General features: G+C 44.7%; 1 protein-coding gene across 1 annotated transcript; it reads right to left on the reverse strand.

Moving 5' to 3' along the window:
* Positions 1 to 13,768: 13,768 nt before the first annotated feature.
* LOC148547183 (uncharacterized) lies at positions 13,769 to 17,996 on the reverse strand. The gene has a single exon (XM_088495322.1). It carries the CDS (start codon positions 15,659 to 15,661, stop codon positions 13,769 to 13,771), a length of 1,893 nt encoding a protein of 630 aa, XP_088351448.1. The 5' UTR covers positions 15,662 to 17,996.
* Between the last annotated feature and the right edge of the window lie 1,974 nt (positions 17,997 to 19,970).

Below are 19,970 nucleotides of genomic sequence, written 5' to 3' on the forward strand. Positions count from 1 at the left end.
CTTGTTTGTTGTAGACTGAAGAGTTTCCCTTTAAGGGGGTTAGCGTAAAATCGAGTTAAACGAGAGGAGCGAATAAGGAGAACTTCAAAACTCTTTCACTATTCATACGCACCTGCATCCGCAGCTAATTCTTGAAAGTAGTTTCGTTTCCTTATTTTATACGCACGAGGCTAGAGGTTGAGTTCTACACCGATCCCTTCTGAATGAGTGGCTCTTTATGCTTTCTATTTCTATAATATAATAAGTAAGGATTCTTCGCCCTGAGGCCGCTTTTCAGGATGCTCTTTTAATAGCAATGTTAGGGTCAAGTAATTCATTGATGGAGCCGACTTTTTTGATGATAGGAATAGCCGTTCTCTTAGTTCAATCCTGTCTTATCTGCTGAGCCTAGCGAAATAGCCTGTGTGAGGCATAAAAATCACCTTCCGATCCGGACTCTTTCTTTCGTAAAGCTTGGCTTTGGAGCATATACCAGAGTGAATCTAAGCATGACTTTCTGTTTTGTTGTACCGCCTAGCTCTTTCTATTGATTACTACTCAAGTCAGGACTAGCGTTCGCACATCTCTTTTGAAAGGCTAAGATCTTTGTACCAGTACCTTTTCACTCTTAGCTTAGGAAAAAACATATAGGTTTTTCCTAGGCGTACTACTGAAAACAGTTGCATAAGGGATCCTCCCATAGCCATAGTTGGACTGCTTGCTAACGCGGACTGCTAAACCGAAGCAACAAAGCTGTAGTAGAAATTCCTTTCTCAATGGTTGTTCTCTTTACTTATTACAACCATATGCAAGCTCACTCCGAACCGAGTATACTTAGTACAGGAAAGAAGCAACTAGAAAGATCCTTGGGGACAACTCTAAAAGGCTAAACAATTGCACGCCTGGACCGCTATCGAAAGACTTAGCCCTGGAAAGCAGAATAGAGGGCTAATGCTTTTGATTAGGTGGGACTAGAGCCAAGGAACTGACTTAAAATACTACAGCTTTCAAGACTCCTGCTAAAGTCCATAGTGCTTCCTGTCATTTTCACTAGTCCTGCTTTCCTAAGCTTTCTTACTGAAAAACTGGCTTTGACAACCTCTGATGCTTGCTTGATGGGAGAAATGGAAATGGGTTGGGATTAGACTTCTTCGATTCCTGTAGCTCTACTGATAGGGTCCCTGAGCGTCGGCAGCGAAAGAGTTAACAACTCAGCCCCGGTCGTGCTCCACACCCGTGAAGCACTCCCTCCAACCTAAGGGACTGGGGAAGCCTTTGCCCCCTACGCTTTTAGGTACTACGGGGGCGGCTTCCCTACCACTGGACTGAAAGAGCTACTATCGGCACTTCCCCACACCCGTGAGTCAGTGCCTTGCTTTCAAGACGAATAGTGGAAAGTCTATTAGACGGCTACTTTCTTCCTCTATCGCTCGTGAACCCCACCCGGGATCCCCTCGCTCGCCTTCGGGTGAGAGAAGAGTTCTTGCTTCCTCCTTTCCAGCTACCTTGCTAAGAAGTAAAGTTCTATGGTGTTGGTGGGGATTAGAGAGAAACTTCCTTCTATTGCCCAGTGAGAGTCATATTCAAGAGCATAAAGCTAGTCACTGCATTTAGTCGTCTGGCTGAACCCGAATCCTTTGATTCTTCTTTCCTTAGCGCTTCGCTTCCTTCCAATCAAAAGGAAAAAGACGATGTTAGGAATCGATTGAATCACTGATAGCATTCTGTTGCTTTGCTTTCTCTTCTAGGAAAGGTAAGAGTGACTCTTTAGTGATTGCAAGCATCCTCTCATTCTAAAGACTTTAATACAGCGGAGGCAAATGCCTTATCATCAACTACAGGTGAGGCCGAAAGCCTGATCTTCTATTCCCTCTCTGATCTGGGATGAAGATCCTCCACAGTCGAAGTTGGACCTGACATTGGGAGTTTCCATAGCATAGGTTGTGGTTGTAGCCCGTCAGCAGGAATAGTTTGCGAGCCAGTTGCAGTGACAGTTGGAGTTGCTTTACTTGGTAGAGTCTAGCATTCCCATTCTTCGGCGGCTTTATTTGCGTAAATAAGGAAGGGCATATCCAAAGAAAGGGACGCCTTTTAAGTTAAGCTAGGAAAAAAGGAAATGGCAAAGGGTCTTTTTCGTCTTTATAATGTATAGAATTTAGTTAGGATTAGACTTTTTAAGCATCGAAGGCGGGACTCTTTTCCTAGATAGGGATGGTCTAATTCAAATCACGCCAAGAGAGGTTTAATCTTCTCCCGTATCTATATAACATTTGAATTTCTCTTCTATTTCAGTCTGAAATAATACGGAATGTCCGAAGCTCTTTTGAACTGTTTGGTCGATATAACTTCCCACGTTTTGACTTTTATGGGGTTAACATACATTCCACTGGTTACTCTGATTATTTATCGTGCAGTGCGCCTCAGAGGCCTCAATGCAGAGAATATGGCCGACAGGCTTATGGATCTCTGCTTTGATACGCTTAGAGAGCAAATTGAGAAAGAAATTGATCGATGCCTAAAGCTTTATTTTGGTCCCGACTTTATTCTTCCGGAAGGGAAGACACTTAGAGACATATCCTTCTTTGTTAGTGATTACGAGAATTTCGACGAGCTTTTGGCTATTCTTCAGAATCTTTCAGAAAGAGGGATTAATAGTTTAGAATTTCTTCAGATTCTACAGCTTTTTTTTTATGGTTGAATTTGCCAGCGGTGTGAAAGGAATAGCGTTGAATCTTGAGAATGATAATTTCGGAATTGGAAATCCCTTGACTTCGTTTATGCCCTTATGTTATGGCCCTTATGCAGTAAAGAAAGTGAGGCGGGCTAAGATTCCATTCGAAGTAACGTAACAGGATTCGATGTTGCACCATCTTCCACTCTTCTCGGGATCCGGAGTCTTTCGAGAAAAGGTCCCATCCTTCAATCTCATGATTGGGTTGACCTGGTTGAACTATCTGAAGTGGAGAAGGAAAGAAGAGCAAAAAAAAGGGGGCTTGAGTGGACAAAGCCTTCAACTTCCGTCCCACTTCTCTATCTGTCAAATCCCCTTTCTACCTAGGTGTAACCTTTGAGAATCCGTCTTCCTAGAAATGCCTCAACCTTCGATCTGAAACCCTTCGACTTCGATCGGCCTAAGAAGGAGGATCGTGGTCTTATTATCCTCCCGTCTCTGGAACTACAGGAAGGCTACGCCCCTTTCTGGGTGAGCGCCTCTTGGCATATTCGACTTAACTCCGAAACCCCTCAACTCATGAACTCTAGGCTGGCTTGAAGAAAGACCTTCCAGGAGCTCTACATCACCCTATATATGGGATTGATTGAGCCGGCATTCATGCTAATTCAATGTGGGCATTCCTACGCACATACCATACATAGACAAATGAGCGGCTACCACATACGAAAGATTGAATAAAAGATCGAAGAGAAGGCCAATTTTAAGAAAGACCGACGACTTGTGTATTGATTTCCTACTATTAATTCCGCTCGGGATCCTATTCTGGGATCCCAGCGCTCCCTACGCTTACTAAAAGATCTCATTTCTTCATTCTCATACTCAAAAACGGCAACTCCAAGAACGACAGATACATTCTAAAAAGAAAGAACTCCATCCGATCCCTATCTTTTATGCCGATCTCAGCAAGCAGTACCGGAAAAAAAGGAGTGAAGGTTAGCAGACTTGGTTGCCTGCCACGGGCCCCTTTGAAACCAACTAAGTCAAGCTCAATTACACAAAGCTAAAGGTCAAAAGAATAAGGATTAAGTTAGTGTTCAGTGAGCTCGAGATAGCTGAGTTTAACGGTCGGGCGAGAGGAAAGGACACCCGGTACAGTCTTTTTTTTGCCTCAGCCCCCAAAGCACACCACACCTGAAAAAACTTACTTTACTTACTATAGCTTGCTTATTGGTGAAATCAAAAATTTCGTAAGAAAACAAAGACCTGAGAAGGCGAAAGAAATAGAAAAAGCTGCCCAAGTCTTGTCTTGGTCTTGTGTTCATTAATGTCCCCCAATCCCATGTCTTTCTTGGTTGGACCAACCCAACCGGTGATTTACAATTCCAACAAGTCTCTCTTTTTTTGGGGGGAGCAGAGCACGTTTACAAACAAAGAAATATATCATGAATGAGCAGGCCTTAGTTCTCTATGGACATCCCTTTGTTAGGTAGGGCCAGTGATGTCCAATTTATGCTATCGGATACTATGTCTTTAGACAGTCTGTCAAGTACCTCTTCCACTAGGTCAGATGCTGAAAGCGCTCCACCTGACTTTGAGGGGGGACTTAATCGAATCTCTAATGAATACACTAAGTGGGTGAGGAGAAGCGGGAGGCAATTACCTCCCGAATGGACGATGCCCGACCTTGTTCGGGCTGTTATTGGAGACGATCGGATTGCCCTCTGTATGCCGGGCTTTCTGACAAATGACTATTATGATGTCATGTTACATGGCCAAAATGCTTGGTTATGCGAACAGATTTTGAACTTTATAGATCTCATCAACTATGTCTTCTAGTTCCGAAAATGTGAAAAAAAAGTTTTTCGAGAAAAGGTCCCATCCTTCAATCTCATGATTGGGTCGACCAGGCCAGATCATGAGTGAATAGAAAATCGAAAACGTACATAGCTGTTCCAGTTGAAATACTAGGAATAATTCTACCACTTCTACTAGGAGTAGCCTTTTTAGTGCTAGCGGAACGTAAAGTAATGGCTTTCGTGCAACGTCGAAAGGGTCCTGATGTAGTGGGATCGTTCGGATTGTTACAACCTCTAGCAGATGGTTTGAAATTGATTCTAAAAGAACCTATTTCACCAAGTAGTGCTAATTTCTCCCTTTTTAGAATGGCTCCAGTGGCTACATTTATGTTAAGTCTGGTCGCTCGGGCCGTTGTACCTTTTGATTATGGTATGGTATTGTCAGATTCGAACATAGGGCTACTTTATTTGTTTGCCATATCTTCGTTAGGTGTTTATGGAATTATTACAGCAGGTTGGTCTAGTAATTAGGGGGCGGCCGTTCGGTCGCCTATGAGACTAGGACCCATAGGTCAAAAATGGGTTAGTGCCGCAGGTGTTGAACGATCTACTCTACACAGGTGTGGGCTTACAGGGCTAGGGCTCATAAACCCTTTCTTTCATTCAAAAAGAGGCCCTGGCTTCTTAATACTACCAGCTTTCCGGGCCGGGATCGATAGATAAGTGGAAGTCATAAAAAAGAGATCTTTCTCTTCGCACCTAAGATCAAGAGGAAGGGTAGCTTGTCAAGCTGGCCTCTAAAAAATATATATATTATTCTTAAAATATCATATCTTATATATATTTTAAGATTCACTGTCTTTTAACCAGCTGTTCTTCTTTGTCAACGCTACTAAGGACCTATGGGTTAGCCTACTATACCCTACTAATGTATTGTATAGTAGGGTGGGTATAGTAGGCGAGCGAGTTAGCGAAGACGCTTAGGCTAATAGATAAGAGAGCGCTCACCCAGAAAGGGGCGTAGCCTTCATTCTACTACGCTACGCAAAGGTTACGAAGTCACTTAGCTCGACGTTAGGAGAGTAAAGGGGGAAGGCCATACCCACATAGAAGAACCGCTGTTCGCTTACTTTCTAAGGTCTAACCTTTCGCTCCCCTACTGAAAAGGGGCACAAAGCCGCTTTGCACCACTGATAGACTACTTAAGATTCAATTCAAAAGGCCCTACTTAGTTTCGCAAGCCTTTGTCATTGTAAGTCAACTAAGTAGGGCCTGAGGCCCCCTGCGAATCCGTAAATCTGAGGAGCATGCCGCAACACAACAAAAGGATGGTCACCGCTGCATTTCATTATTTCCGGAAGGGAAAAAAGACAAGTACCCCCATCATGGTGAACCTCTCCTTGTGATCGGGATGAGGTAGATGCCTCCCAGCTGGGGGGCGGATCGAATCGGAGTTTCCTTAGGTAGCCACCGACCCACAGTTATCCTTAAACTTCCGTGCTTGGTGGAGAAGAAGCGAACAAAGGTACGCTCGCTTGCTGTCTTGTTCTCTGCCGCGAACTGGGATCGCTCGCCAGCTAGGTCAGATTGGAGCAAGAATTTATGAGAACATATTACCCTTCCTCGGGGACAAGGGACGGAACGACCTCTCGATCTGCTTACTGCAGCCCAGGAAGAAAAACGTCGTCTAGGCGTTCCTTGTTGCTCCGATCTCCCCGACGCCTAGGACGTTGTCTGGGCCAAGAGCCATAGTTAATTGCTGTTTCCATTTGGTTGTTTTTTTCTTGTTGTTGATACCGGCAAGACCCAGCCAGATGATGTCTGCTGGTTGGTAGTAAGAGGACTCGTAGTACCCGCATACCCAAAAAAAAGGAGGCGCTGATTCCAAAAATTTCATTTGATTTAGTTTCTTACTCCCCCTTAGCAGCGGGAAAGGGGTCTATCTATCTGCCTAGCTTTGGTAGATTTCCCCCAACGCAATCCATATAAATTCCACGAATCCCTTGGTGGATAAGTCCGACGACTCAGCAGCAGTGCGGAATTGAGTTTCTCGTCTGGTGGATCTGATCTTTAGGGGGCAATACATACCAAAAGGTGCTTTAGTGATCTTTGATGATCTGAACAAGGAACTCTTTGTGTGGATCCATCTTGTTCTTATTCGCATTGTTCACCTTGGTCGGAAATCAGGGTGGTTGTTCTGCGCTTTTATTATATTTAAAGCAAGCAGCTTCATCCTTGATGATGGCCTATGGTGGTGATGAATTCGTTCATCCTGACAATGCGGTACCAGTTTCTCTCACTCGGTCCGGTTACCCTCGGATCATTCCGTCTCATCATAGGCGTATGATTCTGAAGAAGGATGAGAAAGCGGACATGCTGGTGAAGTTTTATTAAAAAAGATTCTCTCTGTCAAAGATCATTACTTTGGCAAAGAAGGTTGATAAATCAACGTTTTCTAGTAGAGTAGAACCCCACCCGATAATATTGACGAGGTGGTGGGGCTGGTTAGTTCGATTAAGGAGAACTTTAATCGACTTATCAGTCAGTCGCTATGCTCCCTGGATAAAACGTATACCCCTTGAACAAGGGTTACGGTTTGAACCAACCCGGAAAGCCTTGCCGACACACTCATTGACGAAAAGGGTGTGGGTTGGGAGAAGGAAACTTCCTTATCGTAAGATTCAGAACTTTCGCTCTTCATTCACATCGTTTTCTCATGAGTTGGGCGCTTTTCAATGGCTGTTGGTCGTTGGGCACTCACAGGGTACCCAATGGTCACATGCCTGCTTGTGGCCTCCCCGTATTCGTTACGCCTTTGATGTGAGGAATAAAACCTTCACACCCGAGGATTTGGATTGGTTTGAGCGCCGTATAAGATAAGGCCCTTTCTACCATCCTGCGACGATATGGGGATCCCCTCCCCCTTGTTGGAACAGGATGGCAAACCCCACCAGTCAGCCTTAGACTAAACTCCCTTGAATAACTACCTAATGGAGCTCTATCCCACATCTTATCGGTACCCTTGGTGACTCTTTCTTACGCCTTGTGACAATGATTCCTCCCTTACTATTATCACATGAGGGCCGTGTCACCAGAAGAAATTGCTTAAAAAAAAAGGCTTGCTCTTAGACTCGCTACAAAGACTCCCCTCTGACTTCCCTTCCCCACTGTGCTTTCTTTTAGTCTAAAACCCCATTTGTGTCAAGACTGGGGATGGGTTAGTCACTCGTCTAATGAAGGGATTTGAAGCTAGAGGAGAGCAAGGGAAGAGATCGAAGCTAAGCAGATCGCTTAGAGGCCTTTCTCCACAGGAGCATCATCCATCTTAGGGGTCAACCTCTGGCCTTGATTCAGGCGATTGACCCTTACCTTAGCAGCACTGTAATGATGGTTGAAGATGGATAGCAGCCCGTAAAGGCTTTAGACCATCGCGGAAGAGTTCAATTAGAGTCAGTAAGACCCGACATAATGGGAGCTTCAGTCTTCATGCCCAAGTGTGTTATCGTAAGGGGATCTGGTTGCTCATGCCTCTGTGGAGCTAATAAAGTGGGTTCATCTTCCTTCTTGACATCCGAGAACAAGCGGCCCCTAGAAATTCTTTCCCTCAGAGGCTTTCCTTATGGAGTTGGACTTAGTTCAGTTTAAAGAGCCAAGGAGCGATCTCACTGAATGATAGATAGAGGGTCTCCGGTATCTGGGATGGATGTGAAGCGGGTCCCTCAATTGATGCAGCACATGAATCTTACTCGGATCTATACATTGAGCTCAATCTTTTGAATTAGCCTTAGAACTTTCACAAAATTTTTAGAACCCTTACCAACCCCTTAGATTGGCTTCCTTAGCCCTATCTCGAGTGGAAAGCCGGTGAACGCAATTCTTTTGCCAGATTCTTGGTCAAGGTTTGACCTCGGGTTGGTGAGAGTACGCTCTTCCGCGCGCTAAGCTTAGGGAGGTACCATTACGCCTTTCTTCCCAGTATCGAGCTTTTTTGTTCTTTTTTTTAGAAAAGGTGGTTCAAATTAAGTCTCTCGGGTGGAGCAGAGTTTGCGAAGAGGTTTAGATGTAAGAGGTTGACTGTGGATAACTCCCCAGTCGACGAAGTTACCATTCGAATTATGGCTAGGCCGCTTCCATCCATTAAACCCTTAGACTTTTCGGGAGCTTAATAGCTTTGAAATGGTTCTTTCATCGTCCTCTCAACGAAGGAGGGCCCCTTCGCTTTGCGTCTATTCGCTCTCCCCCTCTAGCTACTAGCTCAACTCCTCCTCCCCTACTGATTTAAGGTTGTTGATCTGATCCGTAAACCGCCTTCGATTTGCTCCCTTTGATTCCCCCATCATAAGTAGGGTATTTGCATCGATAGAAAGATTTAAGTGGCACATGACACGAGAGTACTGATACGCTCGCGCGTAACCTAGCTGCTCCCTCGAGAGAAGAGATCTTGCGCGCTCCTGGCCTTCTATTACTAATAAAAAGTGGCTTGTTCTCGATCCACATGAAGGAATAGTGTCCAATCCCGGCCCTCGATCTGTTGGGGGAGTAGTCCCTTTTTGGCAGCACTTCCTCATAGGGAACCACCAAGCTCAAGCTCACTTCGCAGCATTTCTTGTCATTCCCTACTTACTGCTTGGGCCAAGACCAGACACTTAACACCACCCTTGCTCACCCCTACTGATTTAAGGGCGAAGCCGAGTTCAGTAAGTGAGCTAAGAACGAGTTCCGAGTGAAGTTGCTACAGGAAGAGCATCAAAGCACAAGTTTCAGAGTAAGCTACAACTAGCAGCCTGCGGAAAAAGGCTAGCTAGCCTACTCTTCTAGCTACTTTTAGAAAGAAGGCCTCAAGGTCGTCCTTCCGCGTATCTCACAAAACATCTTTTTTTCTATCTTCTTATTAATTTGACTAACCGCCCTTTCCCCTTTCTCTAATAAGGCAACTTCTAAAACCGTCCACAATCTATCGATCGCGAGTGTCTCCATTGGATGCTTCCATCTAGTATACCCTCATTTCTTCCGTCAACAACTACGGCTTATCCATAAGCGGCCCGAAACTGACTAAAAAGATACCGCCCCAGCTGAATAAGTATACTAGTAGAGTAGTCTCCTGTAGAGAAAGAAGATTAGATAGGCGAAGGGGAACTTATTTATTCTCTAGAATCTTTAGAAATATATATTATCATATCATTAGCTCTTTCAGGGAAATACCTATAGATTACTGTAGGGATGGAACAGAACTCCCAGAAAGGAAAACTTCCACTGCCCCAGCTTTTGACCTTGACCTAACCCTTTAACAACCTATACCTAGCTATTAACCTGTTCCTGCCCTAGCCGTCTTTGATCTAGCAGGCTTGATAAAATGGAGAAATCAAATCCCAGACTACCAAAGCGGGACCACCCACAGGACTTCACACCAGGAAGCACTCGGCGGCTGTAAACATTTATGTCTACGTGGAAGGGGGATAAAAAGAGTCCTATCCTAAGAAAAGTAAACTCCTTCCCCAACAGATCGAGTTATCTCATCCCTTGCTTGACCCCCTTGGGGACCAGATACTCAGACCTAGGCAGGCACCATCATTTCCGGTCCTGGAGGAGATGAGAAGCCCGAACGAATAGATGAAGCGACTTCTGAGTCAAAGGTAGCCGTAGAAGGGCTTAACGCGCCCAACAGAACAAAATCTACCTATTTCATTAATCCAGAGGCCCCGATCGGGAGTTCTCTATATAAGGATTAGCACTACTAAACCTGGTTAATCTATTCCCAAACCGGGGAATTCCCTTACTATTCCCAGGAATTCTATTACTTTTTACTATTCCCTAGATCCAGTCGGAACTCTTACGGACAAAATGCCTGGTAAAGGAACTTTGAGGTTTTGTTACGGTTCTGTAAAGAAGTGGACTCACTGTAAAGTAAAGATGGAAGACCCTTAGGTCAGTCCTTTTAGTCGTCCCCTTTCCGTTATCAATTCCTAATTCCTATGCCCTCCTGGCTCTAACCCTAGATGATACGGGAGTAAGGCAGAAAGCAAGAAAGAAGTCATCTTTCCTTCCCCGGTCTGACCCTAAAGGCTCCGCTCTAGGCTGATAATCCTATTCCCCAATGGTTTACTTTAGTGCTAACTTCGATCTCAAGAGTTTGAAACAGCCGATGATGGCATCTTCCCATTCTGAAATGTAATGGCTATCATTCAACAGCGGGTTTGCAGGAAGACATTTGTTGGGTCTATTTTCACAGTTGTGGGATTTCTGATTATATAGTTTACGATTTCATTTCCCCTTCTTTCATCACCATTGAAAGCGCTTTGGCCCGGGTAAGTAAGGTACGGACTTTTCCTAGTTAAAACTCCTAAGTCATTTAGGTCTGGTATTCCTTTGATGCTTATAGCCTTCGTGTCAAGGAAAGACCTTCAAGCTGATATCTCCTACTTCCTTGTTCTTCTCACTCGTGTTGCCGTGTGAAAGCTGCCCTTCTTTTTGGTCGTTATCCCGGGTAGTTTGCTCCGAAGTGAAGAGTTGCTACTTCGTTGTTCTTTCTTTGTTGATTGTCCTTGATTTATGCTTGACTTAGGAAGGGCTTTAAAGTCCTTGTATGGACAATATCTATTGTTGTAGAGGTACTTTCTCTGGGTTCTTCCCGGGCGGTCTAACCATCTTACTAGCTCGTACTTCCTTGATCCCTTTTGGCTTGAGCAAAGGCCTTTCTTATAGGGTGCTAGAGGAAGAGCTATCTATAGCTATCGTGTACTTGCTTTCTCTTATTTCTCTTTCGTTAACAGGTTCTTCTTCCTAGTATGCATGGGGATCTCTTGTGAGTAGCCCCAACACTATTGAATTTCTTCTTTCAAGAGGGGTTGCCCTTAGACAACCGCCGATACGATGAGTTAAGCTAAAACATAGTAATTTTATTGTTTGGAATATAGTAGCAAGCCTAGGGCTAGATTAATCAATTCTATTCCATCTGTTCGTGAGTCAGGTTAGACATCAAAGAGAGGCTGGACTGGGCTCTATGCAAGGCTGAGTGGATGAATAAATACCAGGAACGAAGTGCTCGACTGAAAAGAAGGGAAGATTGCTTGTGAAAGGTTCGGAGATCTCGACTGAAAGGAGAGGGTATTGGTTTGAAGAGCTCTCCCGTCCCGATAGGGAGAGGAGGGAAGAATGCTGGTCACGAACCAGAAGAATCATAATTACTTATAATGAGACGAAGGACTAGACCAGACCACGCAATCGAGTGAATGGGCAAAGCAAAGCCAGGTGCTCTTATTAAAGCCCTGACTCTAACAAGCAAGGAGGAGAGAGTCGACCGATAGCTTTAGGGTTGTATTGAGCTTAGTTTCACACTAAGGCTAAGAGTAAAGGAGAGGAGCCTTGATTCTCTTCTTTGATCACCCAAAGGTTTAATTAATGTTGTTCTATATCTATAGGACAGAAAATACATCCAAGGAAAATGCCCTGCAACTGGAATTTAAAATGTAGCACTGGATGTAAGGACACTCTCACTTGAAGAATTGCTAGCTTGCCCATAATTCCTACTTGAATAAAAGGCTTTCAATTTAAAGGCTTCCTCACTCACCGTAACAGACTCAGGCGCTAGAGAACTCGAACAATGTCCAAAGAGAGAGGGCATTGGGATTTAAATAACCCTTCAAACTTACTTAGATATGCTATTTTATACACTCACTTACAAGAGGCAAGTTTTAGAAATAGAAATCCACTTTCTTACACTAGGGGGGATTCAGTATATGCTCACTTCGGAAAAGATGAGTAAACAGTAACTTCTAAAAAGGAGAAAGGAGGTGGAAGCTCTACTAAGACGGAGATGGAAAGGAGGGCACTTAGCTCGGCGTTAGGTAGTTAGGAGCGAAGGTAGTACGAGGCAGAGCAAAGACTAAGAGAGAACCATCACATCAATACGTCAAGGAGAGAGTTTCACTCTTGCCAGGTGGGTTACTTTGACTTCGGGAATCAGATTGATAACTTTTTTAATGGGGCGAGGCTAACGGTTCCGATAGAAAGCGATGCCTACTAGACTGGCTCGAATAAGCCTTTATTTAAATAGTCTCAAAGCTTCTTCACCTAGCAGAAGTCAGAGACGCAAGGAAAGAAAAAAGCTTGTCCGAGGCAAGCAAAGAAAGCCTAAACCTTCACTAGATAGAGTTATTCTTTTGAGTTGCAGTCGAGCCTATAGCCTATTACTAACCTTGTTAATCCTTAGAGAATGAATGCAAGCAAGGTTTACTCTTCAGTCTTCGGCAGGAGGAGAAGTGGATTCCCTTCCAAAGAACAAGGAATCCTTGATGCTTCTCAAATGTCTTGAAGAATGCTCTCTCCTTGATGTGAGGGAAAGAAGTGAAGGGCTAAGTCAGTCCACAGTGAAACTCCGAGAGGGGAGTCTTAATTCCACTCCGATCCTAGTTAGCCGAGTAGCTTGAAAGCAATCTACCTTTAGCTAATAGCTAGATTAGTTCTCCCCAATACTGATTAGTTGGGATAGCACCTTGTCCCCTATTCTTTCGATCGGAACTGGCAACTTAATGTGTTCCCCCCTTCCCTGGGGTATCCCCTCTCCGTCTTCGTTTGTAGAGTCATCTTCCCTCCCATACGTGACTGAGTAAGTACCTAAAAAACCTTTTAGTAGAGTGAGTTCCCTTGGTTGGGAAAGCTACCTTATGTATGTTGGGGATCCTTCCTCTGTTGAGCTAGGAACCTACCCACTTTGTAAAGCTTCTCCAGATTCATTTATTAAACCCGCTCAAAACTACAACTAGACTACCTGTAGAGGAACTTAACGGGCAATAATACCTAATAATAGGAAGAAAAGGTGCTATCCCAATAGGTTCCGGATCGGATCGAGCAATAAGTGAAGGAGCTTGACCAATCCCAATGAGGGAAGTTGCTGAAAGAGAAGCGGAAAGGGACATCTTGAACTCAGGGGGAAGGGACCTTAACGACAACAAACAAAAGAAGTGCGTGCATTTCCCGATCAAAGAAGCCCTTGAACTCACCTTCATTCAACAATGAAACTTCACGTATGAACTCTGCTCGGGATTGGACTCTTCTCACGAATTGGATTTGAACCAATATTTCCGGGCGACTTGCCTTTTAGTCGATCGTGAGTTATCTGTCGTCCTCCTAGAATCGAATGGAATATCAGGCCTGTTGCTGAATTTTCTCTTGTCACCAACGATCCCGCTAAACTTACCTGTCGTCCCTACTTTCCCCCACCTTCCGTAGGCATGTTCGGGGAGTAGCCTGATAAAGCATACACTTGTCTTTGATCCGATTATTTGAGGGAAAGATCGTTAGCCTCCTCTATAATATAATATTATATTCCCCTCCTGAAAACCATCTTTTCTTGCAAATTCTTGATGGTTTCCCAGTCCCGTTGGCGAAGTTTGTCGCGTATAATGAAGAGATTCTCCAAAGAATCTTCCCCAGTTTTTGTCCGCGGGTTGTCGAGGGCCCGTGCCCCCCGGTTCAACCAATCACCAGTTGGATCATGAGCAGACATTTCCATGACGATATCTGCTTTGACCTCAAACCGGTCTTGGGCGTCAAAATGAGCAAAACGGAGTTCTTCTGCGGAGGGATAGGTATTTTCTTCCCCCAAAAGCCGCTTCCGGATCGACAGAACCGAGTCCCCCCCAATGACCTCCGCCTCGTTATACGGAAAGTGGGCCACATGAGATGGACCGGCTTCCGCTTCCCCTCCAGCTACAGGATTAGCGGGAGGCACAGCTTGTTCTGCTGGGATAGGTGCATTTACTGATGTGCTACTCCCGGGGGAGTTCGCAGCATGCTCAAAATGCGTCCACACGCCCGAGGGCGAAGGGACGACCGATGGTTCCTGCGAGGTGCTCCCCAGTAACGACGTCCAGCCGGTACTGGACGACCCATTTACGGAGGGGGAGGACGCACACTCAGCACTCAATGGCGAGAGGGCCCCGCCCATGGAGGATAAGAGAACATATGAAAGTATAGCAATGAACATCGGGATGATACTAGGAAATTTGGATACCCGAGAACCATAATCTTTACTAGGAACAGCTTCTACGACGATAGGCGTAAAGGCATGATTAGTTCCACAAATCTCACTGCACTGACCATAGTAAACCCCTTCTCGTTGTACCGAAATAGAGATCTGATTTAAACGACCAGGTACAGCATCACATTTGACACCTAAGGAAGGTACAGCCCAACTATGAGGTACATCAGCAGGTGTTACAATAATACGTAGATGAGTTTTGGCTGGTACAACCACTCTATTGTCCACTTCTAATAAACGTGATTGACCCAATTCTAGATCATCTTCTGGAATCGTATAACTGTCAAAAGTGAGTGACTGTTCATCGGAACTGTTATAGTCTGAATACTCATAAGTCCGATACCATTGATGTCCAATAGCTTTGATAGTAATGGCTGGATCTACTACTACCTCGTCCATTGAGTATAACAGAGCAAATGATGGTATAGCAATGAACATCGGGATGATACTAGGAAATATGGTCCGAAGAATCTCGATAGTAGTTCCATGAACAATCCTTTGCGGGATTGGGTTTTTTTGATAGTGGAAATGCCATAAAGCGCGAACCAAGATCCGTGATACGAAAACCAAAATCAGAATGAGGAAGAAAAAGATATCGTGATGTAAATCGATTATTCCTTGCATCATAGGACTTGCTGCGTCTTGAAATCCTAATTGCCATGGCTCCGCTGCATCACACAAAGCTGCTTTATCGGGTAATATACCCAACCTATTCGATAGATCCAGGGCATCCTTATAGGCTTCACCTTCTATTCCGTTTTTGTTCAAATCATCTAACAGGTGCTCCAGAAAAGGGATATTGTTGCTTTCGCCATGTAAAGCTTCGGCCGCACTCAGAACGTCTTGGTCACTCTTGTTAGTCATCAACTCTCCCAATTTATCGTGTATATCAGATTGAAGCTCTACTATACGTTCACTGTCCGGGTTAAGACCCGGATGATCCTCATCAATACCATGAGTCTCGTAATTATAATTAGAAGGAGCCGGCTGCTCCACCTCAACATCACTTGCTATGGAAGGTAATGAGGGGACAGATGGAACCGAGTCGGCTGGTAAGGGTGGCAGGTCAGAAGGGACCGATGGAAAATCATTCCACATAGAAGCTGTATCACTCGAAGTTGAGTTAAGACTCTTCTCATCAAATAAAGAGATGCGTCGAACGTTGTTAAACATAGTGATTGATCTAAAATAATTCCCTCCAGACAGACTGAACTCTGAACTCCGTCAAGCCTGTAGGAGTAGTGAAGAACTATTGTTCAATGTGCTTGGTTGTTGACCAAAGAAAAGCATGGGAGTAGAAAGGCGGTCGAGTTAAGTAAAGACTCAAAACAATGAAATCCTGGAACACTATCTATATCTCTTTTTCCTCAAAGACAGAGCATTTTCGATCTTAGGCGAACGAGGGTTACCGGCTCTACGACCTCGCAAGGCGCTACTGTAGTGCTCTTTGGGCCTGCCGCTTTCTCAATCGAAAATGAAAACTGTCAAGAGCAGCCCTGCACTGCTCTATCTATGTAATTTCTTGATGGATTTTCTGCCATCACCTACGCAATTTCAAAGTTGCATTTTTCATGAGAAAAGACTGTTCATATCATATTTTTAGAATAGCCATTTTGAATGAAATAATACATGTTCCATCTCGAGTTGCATTGCTCGATGGAGGAGTCGTGAATTAGTTGTGGTATCTTGTACTGTAACCGGTACTTGATCATTGGGTAGTACCCGACCTGAGTAAAGTTGTAGTGATCCTTCCTACCGAAAAGGTTGGAAAGTCTCGGAGGCTGAAAGCCGAGGATGGGAATATGGTTGACTCAGAATTGACATAATAAAGACGGCCCAACTTCATCACCAAAGGAAGGAAGAGCTTTGCCCATTCGAATTAGAAAGTGCTTTCTAGAGAGCGGATGTTGACTAGCTAGGCTAACAAGGAAAGCAGATGCAAGAATGGATTTCAAAGGGGAAGAAAGTCAGAGATTGATTCTGTGTTAATCCGTAAGGTCATATCAAGGGCTTTATCTCCTAGTTTCTTTCACAGGTCTTAGTTCCGCTAGTCCTAGGAGCGAGAGGTACGAAGGCCTTGTTAGTAAATCAATATACCAGCGACCAGGGAATAGGTATACAGTTCAGACGATCTTGAAGACGATTAATTTGATCAACAGCGGATAAATTATCCGCAGCAACCTATCTGCTGATCTATCCGCAGCTTCGATTCCAGCCGAAAAGCGAATGCTTTCTTAGCTGCTACTTGGCTAAACATTTCTAGAAGGGATTCCGCTCCCCTTTAGGGAAAAGAAATCAATGAGACTGCGGTATGCCAGGTTGCCTGCAGGAACCATAAACTCGTGGGCGGAAGGCCTTACTTCCTCCTTCTGATCTTCTTTTCGCTCTTAAGGGCTCTAGATAGCCTGCGTTTTTCGATCATTATGTGGACGGCAGGGCGTTGATTTCAAAGTCATAATATAGCGGAGGCTTTGATAGGGAAAGATTGCATTAATCTGAGTGACTACGTGCCTGCCTATCGCCCATATTCACTAATTCAAATGGAATGTTGGCGACTGACTACTTACCTTTGGTATGGTTAAACATGTTGTTAGACTGAATCTTCTATTCTCTTTTTCATTGTCTCGAGGTTGTAAGACCTCTACTAAAGAATAGAATGGGCTGAGTCAGACTCTTCCCCGGCAACCAACAATCCCAGGATATCCTAATGAGATAAACGAAGTTCTCGCACGAGGTTTAATCCTTCTTGTCATATTTGATGATGAGATCAAAGACTTTAGTTGTCCAAAACGGATAAGATCGGGCTAACCCCTATCGATCGAACTACAGTAGGTCCATCAAACCAGGATTGAGGCATCCGGATTTCTTAGCATACCACGCCACTTGGCGTAGCAATGCTTGGTCCAACCGTCTAAGAATAGACCACTCCAGGAAGCTAATCAAGGACAGGGGCCTAAATGGACTATGAGTACTCCCCTCGTAAAAGCTCCCTCCTGCACCCTTCACCACAGCTGTTGGTAAATCCATTTTCTTCCCAGACACCAACCGCTTGACCAGCCCATAGTCAGAATTCTTTCAAGTCAGGTCTTGGACGACCTCGAAACTGCTGAGCGAGGAACCCCTTTCTCTAGCTCCTCCTCCAGAAGCCCATCAAAGGTGGGTCTGTAGGTAGTGATGTTCCTGCACCTTCTATTCCCGCCTATTGAGGCCGTTGACTCTGTAAAGGAAGAACAACAATGAATCCTGCTTCCTTGTGTAGTTCCAGCTGATCCAGTCGATTTAGAAATCCCTTATAGGGCGATATCCACCAAGCCAGCAGCATACCTTTCAGAACCAAAGTGACCCCTACTAGATGCGGCAAAATCCACCAACGTCAGGGATGGTAGCTAAAGATCGGAATAGAAATCCAGTGTGAGCTAACCGAATTTACCCTGCTTCATCTATCGTTAGGGCTCGGTGAGAATCTTACCTACCTTCCTTTTCCCCTGTTGTCTTGTCTAGCTATAAAATAGAACTTCTCTAGCGCCTCAAAGAAAAAGGGCTCCGTAACTCCTTTCACACTAAGCTAATTCAAGTGCACTAAGCAAAATGAACCCTAAAGCTTCAGCTGCTATCGCTCCTGAAATGGAGAATGGAATGAAATCAGGCAAAGGTAGCCACTCAAGTGATTTCATACCTGCGGGAGCAAGCCAAGAAGCCCTTCTATCTAGTTCAAAAGTAAAGACTAAGTAAGGTACGGAGGTGACTTGTACCTCGGCCATAGGTAGAGGTTTGTTAGCTAGTCATGAATCCCTAGCTTGTTTAGTAAAGGTCAACTCTTCTATACCTCTGACAGAGAGTGAAGAAAAAGAGGTTGGAATATTAAGTCTTAGAAGCAAAGAAAGAGTTGACCTTACCCTTTAGTTTGCCCCTAGGCAAAGGCCCTATTCGTCTAAGGGGGGTAGCTGGACCAATCCAATTTCCTTGGATTGGGGCTTCCATCTCTTGAATAAGAGTGGAATCCAACCCATAAGCTTCGCTAAAGCTACTACGTTCCTACTTTGATTCAATGAATCAATCAGAAAAGAATATTCGAATTTCCTCTGAGAAAGAGGAGATCTAATGAGAAGAAGGGTTCGTATAACAGTTACCTAATGAGAGAGAGCAGAGGTGTTCAGACAGCAGCAGGACCAGCAACTAGGGTTGTTCACAGAGCTGCCGTCTTTCACATGAAGGTTTATGGGAAGACTGGTGACATGTCCGATCCTCTCGACAGATTAAGCTACTTACGTGAGTTCGGGTATTGAACAAAGGGGTGGCAACTTGCCCGATAAGAAAAGAGTAGCCCGAGTGAAAGAGTTCTTGTTTTAGTAGTTAAGGAGTAGCTAGCAGCTATGAGTTCCGAGTTGACGAAATCAAATAAAAAAGAAATCTCTCCGGACTGGTGACACCAGTACCACACTCTACGGCACACATCCCAAGTTGTAGTAGACGAAGATGGTCACCTAGGATAGGCAGACAAACCTGAACCTTAGAAAGTTTAGGTAGGCTCAAGCCACTTCCACTTTACCTAAAGTGTGATGTGAAGACAATTCTTTCAATAGGCTTCAGTCGACCATTAGCCAGGAGTGATCTCTTTTCGAACATAGGGGCATACTTCAGTTCAGCCCTGTGTCAGTTTAGCAACGCAAATAGACAGGAAAGAGGCCGGGAGCTGAGCTACCTCTATGAATAAGGGAAAGTCCTACTCGCTTTGACTATTCCTACGAGCTTTAGTAGTTTAAACCTGATCTCTAAAAACAGAGGGGAAGCCAGAAAAAGAAAAAGTTCCGACTATCTATGGCTGGCCTGCGGGCGCTACTATATGTATAGAAAAGGATAGGAGAGAACCAGGACATCTCCTTTCTTCTTTCAACCCTAAGAAAGATGAAGGCGGAATGTCAGCAGAGTCAAGAAAGGATAGAAGAGAAATCGACTGTCTTTCTTTTGTCCCATAAGCTATAAGCCACTCGACTACCAGGAGTGGAGAGAAAGAGATCACATTCTATCCTAGGGCTAGGGAGAGAGAGATTCCAGCCTTCTTCCGCAACAAACAATCGAGCAGAAGGTCTGGCTGTGCGCGAAGAAGGACTTCGGCCATTAGTGAAACTGCTTTCACGAGTTGTTGAGGTTAATTCAATCGAACATCAGCTTCGGAGCTTAGAGCAAGCCAAGCACAAGCTACTTCCTTTCCACTTCCTACGAGATTGGAAAGAGAGGTCTTTGTCCCTTGTCTTCAAGCAGTGTCTGTTTACGGCCGATTTCAGGGGAAGGAGAAGCCTCAGCGTACCAAACAGATTCATTAGGTTCAGGGGCTGAAAGGGACGGATTCCCCATTGGGTTCAGGGACGAGTACGGAAAGTCAGAGTCCAAGTCCCAAAGAACGAGTTCAGCCACTTCCTTCGCTATTGATGGGACATCTAGATCTAGGTCAGCCGCATCTGCAGGATAAGCAGTTGACGGC

Source organism: Arachis ipaensis, chromosome B8 (assembly GCF_059453495.1).
Source record: "Arachis ipaensis isolate K30076 ecotype BB chromosome B8, ASM5945349v1, whole genome shotgun sequence".
Lineage (NCBI taxonomy): Eukaryota > Viridiplantae > Streptophyta > Magnoliopsida > Fabales > Fabaceae > Arachis > Arachis ipaensis.